Source organism: Cloeon dipterum, chromosome 1 (assembly GCF_949628265.1).
Source record: "Cloeon dipterum chromosome 1, ieCloDipt1.1, whole genome shotgun sequence".
Classification (NCBI taxonomy): Eukaryota; Metazoa; Arthropoda; class Insecta; order Ephemeroptera; family Baetidae; genus Cloeon; species Cloeon dipterum.
This window is the reverse complement of record NC_088786.1, coordinates 34,981,257-34,990,696: the sequence shown is the minus strand read 5'-3', so window position 1 is coordinate 34,990,696 and position 9,440 is coordinate 34,981,257. Positions and strand designations below refer to the sequence as shown.

The 9,440-nt window shown below is 45.9% G+C and overlaps 1 protein-coding gene across 1 annotated transcript; it reads left to right on the top strand.

The window, feature by feature from the left end:
• The first annotated feature begins 4,641 nt into the window (after window positions 1–4,641).
• On the top strand, window positions 4,642–8,920 carry LOC135946379 (zinc finger protein Noc-like). Its single transcript, XM_065494593.1, has 2 exons — window positions 4,642–4,894; window positions 6,635–8,920. Exons 1-2 carry the CDS (start codon window positions 4,823–4,825, stop codon window positions 7,949–7,951), a joined length of 1,389 nt encoding a protein of 462 aa, XP_065350665.1. The 5' UTR covers window positions 4,642–4,822; the 3' UTR covers window positions 7,952–8,920.
• The last annotated feature ends 520 nt before the right edge of the window (window positions 8,921–9,440 follow it).

The window sequence follows — 9,440 nt, the reverse complement described above, 5'->3', positions numbered from 1 at the left end:
AATTAATTCAATAGTGTTCGCAAAAGAGTTAATAATTTTGAGGGAAACGTTTCATTTTAAATACACAATATTATAAATTTTGCTGTATCGTTCAAGTTCCAGTGAACAATATAAACAAGTAGCTTGTTAAGTACATAAATTGGCCTCTTTCATTGCTTTACCCTGGTAATTAAAGAAACTACGAGATTTTAAGCCGCTCCAATAAAATTCATATTATTTCATGTTCTAGATAAATAATAATTTAAATATTAGAAATAGTTTGATTCAATTTATATTATAAGAAGTAATTCTTTTAACGTAAATTCAAAATCTTCTATTTCCAACTTTGGGAAATAATTAAAGTTGGCGGTGTCAGAAATAACCCTGAAAGGGCACGGCTCTACCGGGAGGGTAACACTATACTGGGGAGTTCTGTCCAGCGGCCCAAATGAATGCCTGCGGGTGCGGATTTCTAGATAAAAGGCAAATTCTTGAATAATTAAACAGCTAGATTACTCCTGACTAAGTTGCAATTGACACTATGGTATTTTTTACAAACCTCCGTCCGATTTAAACATTTCTTCAAATTTTCATGACGATAAATTTTTCAAGGTAAATTAAAAATTTCTCTTTTATTGCCTTTGAAAATATAAATTTCGTCCCGCCCGCTGGTGAAGAAACCCATATTTTTTACAGTTTTCCAGGAACCATATATACCCTTCTCTCCACAGACTGTTAAGGGTAGATTCAGTTGAACAAAGAGATAATATTATGAAAGCTATTAAGGTTACAATTTCATAGAATTGGGCAAATTTATGATAGAAAAATACATTACTTTGTAAACTTAATTATTTTCATGTCAGGGTTTTACCTGACGATATATTATCGCATTATTAATTGTTGCGCACCGATATGTACTGACGTTAACTTTCGGGCGCCCACAGGGGAGAGCGGAGGGAGAAACTCAGGTATCAATAAAGGCAACGCAAGAGCCTCCCCCTCGCGAGCACACGACCCGCTCGCACCCACACTTTCGCTCTCCTGACGGCACGCGAGCAAGAGGGTAACTCTCTCGCTCCGCCGCTCGTCCCTCTGGTTAGCCACGTTGTACTGTCGACGCCATCAGCAATAAACTGGTATGGTAAAGTAACTGGGCATTTTCTCTTCTTGTCCACCCTGCACCCTTTAAAGCCTACCATGGCTATAGAAGAACAGGCTCTGACCTCGTGATAGGGAGAAGGCGGACTGCACCCATTCGGTGGCCCTGCCCCGCGTCGCTGACATTTCATAATCTTTGGAAACGCTAGAATTTTATGAATGCAGTTAACTATACAGCAGTAAATTTCGATTTTTTTCTAAATCGAATATATTTATTCCAAGCATCAACTAAATAACAAATTAAAGATTTGAATTAATTCCTTTTTTTAAATATATTGCCATTATTAACTCAATAAGTGTTCCGCCAAAATTGAAGCGAAATTTGCCGTGATAGAACCTTATTTACTCTCAGGACTGCAAAAACATTTACTGGCGAAGAAGAAAAGCAATCAAAAATTTTCCTCTCTCTTTTCTTCTGATCATTCAAGCATATTTGTTAATCTGAAACTTTCAGCGTTGGTGTGGCATCGCGCGCAAATGCTCAGGAGTAAACGCGGTAACCAACAACTTGTTATCCATCCAATAATCGTTCTTTCCACTCTACATGCAAATTTATTTATATCGAGGAACAACAATGGGCTGGTTGAACCAGGACAAATATAAATATCCGTGTTTGCTTTATCTTGCGAGTCGGCAGTCATAAAAGCAAAGCACACCACGCGGAGCCGTGCGTTTTAATGCATTTTAATTAAACTCGCAGTCTGTTTGTGTAAATGGAAATTGTAATTATTGTCTCTCGCGCACTGCTGTGGTGAAAATACGATTATACGCCTTGGAGACCTTGCATGCTCTGTGATGATAGCGCAAAATGCGCTGCAGCTAGCTCTCTCACGATTTATTTGCAGCTCTCGTCGTAATAAATTGGGTGCAATTAGTTGTCAAGTTTGCATCGCCCACGAAGCGTGAGCGACTTGCCTGCCGCACCACGCCGCACCACGCCGGCCGGATGAAAAATCATTTCTCTCTTTTCCTCGCCCTCGCCCTCTAATAGGTCTTTTTTCTCTAGCGCGCGTACTGTCGGAGTTATTGCAGTCATTAAGTGAACCTTGTGATTGGTGCCCCTTCAATTCTCCGGCACATCACTCACCCTAATGACCCGCTGTCACTTCTCCGCCCTTTTTTCAATGCTTGCAAATTTCAACGACTTGTGAATGAGGCCGGGCGAGGATAAATCAATAGCGCGTGTCTTGCAGCAAGAAGTCTATACGCGTTTGCATTTTACGCCAATTATTTCGAAAAAATTGCAGGGAGGCTTTCTTCATCCCCGTGCAACGCACGGGATGGAAACATTAATTTCAAAGTTTAACCGATGGCTCAGCAAAATGCCCACTTTTAATTTACTATCGTCTGAAGAGCCATTTTTTATCCCAACTTTCTGCTCGCAGACATCTTTTTAGCAGAATGGAGAATTTTTGCGGGCACAATTTATGTCTTAACACTTAATTATGATTAATTTTCTTCGCAGACGTCCCCACTTTTCTTCTCCTTTCCGCCAGTAATTTATGTTCCTCTTTTAAAACAACATTATCCTGCAACGCGCAGAGCGCGGGGAAGGCTATATGGGCTCGAAAACGCTCTGCTCCCTAATGGCTTTCCACTTTTTTCTCGAAAGAAATTCAAATTTCGGCTGTTTATTAAGGGCGCAGGCAGTAATTTACGAGCATTCTGGGCGAACTGTTTACAAGGCTTCTGCTGGCTTGCAGTTTGATTTCTCGGCTTGGGGCCAATAAATTACCGCAGCAGTGTGTGTGCGCGCGCGCCTATTATTTTCAACGTCTACTCTTTGCAATTTATTCACGACTATGCATCTCTGGCTGCGAGAGAGAGAAAGAGGTAATAACAAAGCTTGGGTTAATTTACGAGCAGCAGCATATTGTTATTGTTTTATTATATGGCAGCAGTCATGCTGAGCTCATATCCGAGACACTCGCACAGAAAACACACACACACACACACACACACACACACACACGTATAATTAAAATAATGGCATAAATTTTGAGCTACATGAGGCATAAAAGTCATAACAGACCTTCCTAATGTTTTGCGCATATATAACATCAAGCTCCCTGCTGCAATAAAAATTGGCGTCGGGCACATAAAGTCTCATTATTCCACCGTAAATTTCTACGTGTTTGCCAAAAGTAAGATCATACTTTTAACACACACGCAGCCTCGGAAATACCATAAAGCGTAATCATTCCGATCTTCTGTGTGTTAAATTTGAATATTTTATGTCATTGGGTGCAGACTTTTGGCAACTGCGCACCCGGTGTGCCAGGTTTGTTGGCTCCGATTCACGCTTTTTTGATAAATTCTGGCAGCTCATACGTTTCCCCAGCAGCATCATATTGTTGTAAAATAATTAAAAACAATAATTTTATGAGCTAGCTACACGTTACTGTGTCCGGTTAGACAGGTTAGTAATTAATTACTATATTATTTTTTAAAAGCGAGAAATTATATGTGTTAGACATAGTAAAATATTTTGCAGATGATGGACGACTAGCTGTCCAGTTTGATGGGCTTGATTTGTGTTCGAAAATTCCAATGACGGAAATTGCGAAAGATGTATGCGGTGGAAATGTATATAATTGTGGTAGGCAACACAAATCGCGCGTGCGGACTGACCAGGAAATGAGTCTTCCGATTCGTGGAAAATCAGTATGTAGAACACTCCAAACTATCCACATGACACGCTGGGTGTGTTTTTCGAAAATTTTAGTTCTGAATTTCCCTTTCAACTTCAAATTTTTGGCAAAGTTTGGTTACTCAAGGCCATAGAAAAAAATTAAAGTTCACCAGTTGATTTTCTGTTACTTTAAAACCGCAAGACCCTCCGAAGTGCCTTTTCATACAGGGTCTGTAAACCCTGGAACGACCTGCCACCGTTGTTGAAAGACTGCGACGCGTCAAGATTTCCCTCCCTGTGCGAGCAGTACTTGTGGTGTAAATTTTAATGTGTTGTGATGTGATTATTGACTTATTAATATTTAGTGCGGCACGTGACAACGTCGTTACAATTTATTGTTTCGGTCGGTTATGCAGTTCCTGCTTGTTCATGTAACTTAATTTAATTTGACTTATGTAATGTACATGAATAAAGAAACAGATATAAGTTGAGTAAAAAACGTCGCTCCAAAATGCGAAACGCACTCTGCAAGCGTCTCATTTCAATTAAAAAATGCGGTTGAAACGCAATTTGAAGCGGATCAAACGTGAGCAAGGTCTTTGAGCAGTGGGCAAAAATCAGCACCGGAGGCGTAAAGGCGTCTGGTCGATGAAAAGTAATTATTCGCATTCAAGCAGAACATCAAAAAGATTTCGCAGGCGGGTGCGGTGGCGCGGCTGGTTATCGGTGGTGGTTGGAGTGGCTGCCAGGGCGCAGAGGGGCGTTGGGTGGCAAAAGTGGAAGAGAGAGAGAAAGAGAGACAGGCTGGCTGCTCGCGCCGCACTCGCTGGCGCTGTCGCCTCGCTCGCTCGCTTCGCTCGCACGCTCCGGGAGCACGCGCTTCGAAGGCGGCCAGTCAGTCAAGCGAGCACCGTCAGCCGGAACACGTTAACGGAACCGCACCGCTCCTCGCCATACAGCCGACGTGCGTCACTCGCTCGTTTCAGTGCCAACCCTTGAAAGAACTGAAAGTTCGGTGCTTCGATGGTTTAAGTGCTTGTGTCCTGCGCGAAAATGCTGACCTCGAGTAGCAACGCGTCCAACCAGTACCTGAGGCCCGAGTACCTCACGCCTCTGCCCACTACGGTGAGTCTGCTGGGCTTTTCGGATCATTGTCCCACAATGAGTCATGTGCATATTCATTATTTTATGCTCTTCCGCATCGTCGCATAAATTATTCGACTTTGACTTTGATAGATGGTCAAATAACTGTCACCAGCAATCCGGTCGGTTTTGTGTCGGAGCTGTCCGACGGACATGACACATCCGCTTTTCACTCGAAAAAAAAACACATAAACCGAGTGCCTAGAGTGCCTAGAGTCGGACAAAATATTGTTAAAAAATTAAATACATCATGAAACACGATGGGTGGTGCAGATGACTATGGACGTGTCGTTTGAAAATATAAATCTTGCTCCATCACCCTGTCATATAATAAAATATATAGATCCCACATCCATATTGAAGCTCGCTGGAGAGAGCTCGCTCGCTCGCTCGTTCGCGTTCAGAGCAGCGTAATAAAGTTGAGAATTTATTACCCCCCGACATTATATCACTTTTTACATCCCCGCAGAGCATGCAGCAGCTCCTCTTTTCTTTCAATTCAGAAAAGTGAGCCGCTGATCCCACCACCGACGTCGAAAGATTTTGCAATTTAATTGACGAGTCAACTCGAGCCGAGTGCAAAAAGTTTCTTAAGTGTTGTCATGCGAAATTTCGACGTTTGAACAATGCATTCGCCTATTGTGCGCGGCCGGCAAGCCATATAAATTTATCTGCGTGAACTGCCATTCCGAATTCGTGACTGGAGGCGATAAATTTTAACAAGAGTTATGTTATTCTCGCGTGTCGAGTGATTAACGTCCGAATAGCGCCGAGTAACGTCACTTATTAACGCCAGCCACCACCACTGCGCGCTCCGAGAGAGAAAATAGCCACCCTTTACGGCCGTGGCTGGCGTTTTTCCTCGCCTTTGACCTCGATGTCTTGTAATTAGCTCCAGAGATTTATGTCTTAGTTAAATATTAGCAGGTGGATGATTGCGCCCGCTGTTAACGACGCCCTGAGATTGAAAACGATAACAGGAAATCGCTTTTATTGCGTCGTCCAGCCACTTTTACAATCTTTTCTACGAATTCCGAGCAGTGCACTTTTATTGTTGTGTGCATGAGATACTGCGCAGGGTGCAATAATATTTCCCTTTGTTGCGTGCCGAAAGCGCGTGAAGTGATGCTGATACCGCACAGAACGCGTTCCATTTTCCCGCTACGCGCACCCTGCCGAGAGAGGAAATTAGGCAAACAGCAGGGCACATGTGCTCAACTGGTAGTATAACTCGGGAGAGTTAAGGGGAGAACCCAGCTGAAACTAGTGCCGATCCTAGATTTTGCTGCGCTAATGAGCTGTTTGAAGCCGGAAGATTTATTACGGCATCCCCCTCCTTCATCTGTCAATTTCCATCAGCACTTTTTTCACATCAAAGCAATTCGTCTTGACAGTTTCCAAAAATAATTCTGCGGGCCGATGAAATATACTTGCCAGTAGTTAGCGTGACAGGCAGATATGAGCTGATGGCGCACACCACTCACTATACAAATGTGCATGCACACACACACACAATACAAAGCAACCCCTGCACACTGGGAATTGCAAGGGGTGTGCCACTCTGTTGAGGAAGGATGGGGTTGATGTGTGTCTTCGAACCGAACATGCTGACGATGACTGCGCTAGTTTCTGACAGGCGAAATTACCTTGACACGTTTGATTTAGACTCGTCGACACCCCTAATGGGAACAAAGTGCTAATTTTTCCCTTATGTTGTTGCAGTTGGACGCCAAAAAGAGTCCCCTGGCGCTTCTGGCGCAGACCTGCAGCCAGATCGGTGCCGACTGTCCCAACACAAAGCCGCTGCTGCCGCCGCTGGACAAGAGCCACAAAAAGTCCGAGTCGCGGGACAAAGTGTCCCCTGCGACAAACGACAGCAGCAGCAACAGCACGACGTCAGCCTCCAAGTCGGTGGCCAGTTTCAAGCCGTACGAGACGACCAAGGAAGTGGACGTCAGCGGCCGTTGCTCGACGGGCCGCTCCAAGACGCCGCAGTCCTCGAAGAGCGTCACCCCCAATAACAACAACAACAACACGATCGTGGCGTCGGCGAACGGTCCGACGACGACCCGCTCGCCGACCACGTCGCCGGCCGCCAGGAAAACGCCCTCCGAGGGCAAGGAGCGGACGAGCCCCGTGAGCAGCAAGGCCGCCGCCTTCTCCAGCCTCATCACCGGCGAATCCAAGGACTCGACGCCCTCGGGCTTCAAGCCGAGTCCCCCCAGCAGCAGCAGCAGCGCTGCCGCCCTGGCGGCGGCGGCCGCCGCGGCCGCCTCGATGCCGCCGGGCTTCCTGGGCTACCCGCACCTGAACGACCTGGCCCTGAGCAGCCTGATGTTCGGCAAAGCGCACCCTGGGCTGAGCCCCTACCTGAGCTACTCGCGCATGAAGACCCCGGGGGCCGAGCACCTGATGCAGGTGTGCCGCGACCCTTACTGCACGGGCTGCACCCTGAGCTCGCACCTGCTCAAAGGTGGCGCCACGCCGTCGTCGACGCCGACGCCGACGACGCCCACGTCGACGGCGTCCACCGCGCCCAGCTGCCCAAGCGGCTGCGTCACCTGTGATCACCAGAAAGGTGCGGGCAGCCCTTCGTCGGCGCTGGGGGCGGCGGCGGCTCTGTCCCTGCCGCACCTCAACCCCCTGCTCGCGTCGCCGTACGCGTCGCCGCTGTCGGCACACCTTCCCTACGTGTGCAACTGGATCGCGGGCGACAACTACTGCGGTAAGCGGTTCACCTCGAGCGAGGAGCTGCTGCAGCACCTGCGCTCGCACACCAACCTGACCGAATCGCTGAGCGCCTCGATGCAGTCGCACCCCCTGCTCGCTAGTCATGCCGCCGCCATGGCTGCCCTGCACCGCACCTACCCCACGCCCCCGCTCAGCCCGCTGGCGGCCGCCAGGTACCACCCGTACTCGAAGCCGCCGCTGCCGCCGTCTCTGTCGGCCGCGTTCCCGCTGCACCCGCACCCTGGCGTGCCGCCCTACTTCTCGCCCTACTCCATATACGGCCGTGCAGCGTCCGGAATGCATCCTTAAATCGCTGCGCTCGTCGCGTAGAAAACGGACAGTGATGAATGTGATGACTGACTCTGTGGTTTCCAAGCGTTCCGAATTTGATTCAAATTGTGATTACCCTTCAAAAAAATGAAAATTTAATTTTTGTTTTATTTATGTTTATTTCTCCGCTTGGAAACACTGGAAATTCTAATCTCGATGGTTCTAGTTGGCGCGATGCAGTGATTGAGTGATATTCCAGCGGCAGAGCTGGTTCGATTAAATTATTATCAAGTTGTGAGTGTGATTTTCATATCATGTCAGGGTACAGAACTCGTTACACGCCCTGATTAAGAGACTGATCGTCTGTAATTCAGCCATCGTCATTGTTTCTCTGCACACCCGATAATCTGTAGGGTTCATGAAGCGGGCAAGAAAGAGTAATGATATATATATTTTCAACAAATTAAGTGCCACACAATATTTATTATCAGAATAGCAGCCACCAAGGGCAGCCAGTGAAACATGTGTGATGCTCTCTCTCTCTCTTTTTTCCCCGGACGATCATTCGTGTTTTCCGATTCCCCGTTAATCCAGATTAAATAAGTGTCTCTTTTGGAAGATGTTAAACCAACTAAAAATACGCTGGCTGCCCTGAAAGCTGAGGCATTCTCGCTGAAATGTAAATAATATCCAAAAAGGTTTTGTACATGTGATGTACAGAATTTTTAATTTGATAGCTGTCAAGAACCAAAGCCTCCACTTTTTTCCTTATTTTTCCATATCCTATTCATCAACACAAATGCGAAAGTTAAATTATCTTTAAAATATCTCACAGTGTTCCGATATTGATAAAAAAAATTGTTGTTTTCGTTTTAGGTGTTTTAAAAAATTCGTCTCATGAAATTTTGTCACCATTTGTTCCAATTTTTGATGTTGATTTGTTGTTCCTATTGACAAAACACACAAGCTTCGTAAAATAAAAAGTTGGTGGACTTAAAACTCAAGAAACGTCTGTGTTTTTCTCGCAAATCAAATCAGAACCCACGGTCTGCCTCTATATTTAGTCAAACAACATCCAACAAGCCTGTTATTACCGCGCCGAGTGTTAAAAGTTCTGCCAGGGATCTAACAATGTTGGAATAAATTACTCATAATCACTCGTAATTATATCATGCATGGCAGAAGTACATAATGCGGGTCTGGGAGTGAGCGCTACGTGGCCAAGCTTTCCTCTATGATTAGGCGCTTTATTGCATACATCATAATAACCTACGTCTCGGCCGCACATAACAACACGCCGCCGCGCCGAGATAATTTTGTGGCATAAGTGGGCACACAAGGCTATAATTTAGGCGTTGTTGTGCCGCGCGCAAGCTAGTTGGCAAATCATGTGTAGAAGCAAAAATAATCCTCGACAAAAGAGCCACAAGTATAATATTAACAATCATCGTCGCGCGGTGCAAAACGAAGCTCTGCCGGAAGAGCCGAGAAAATGCCGCCATATGCATGTATAAAATATGAATAACCT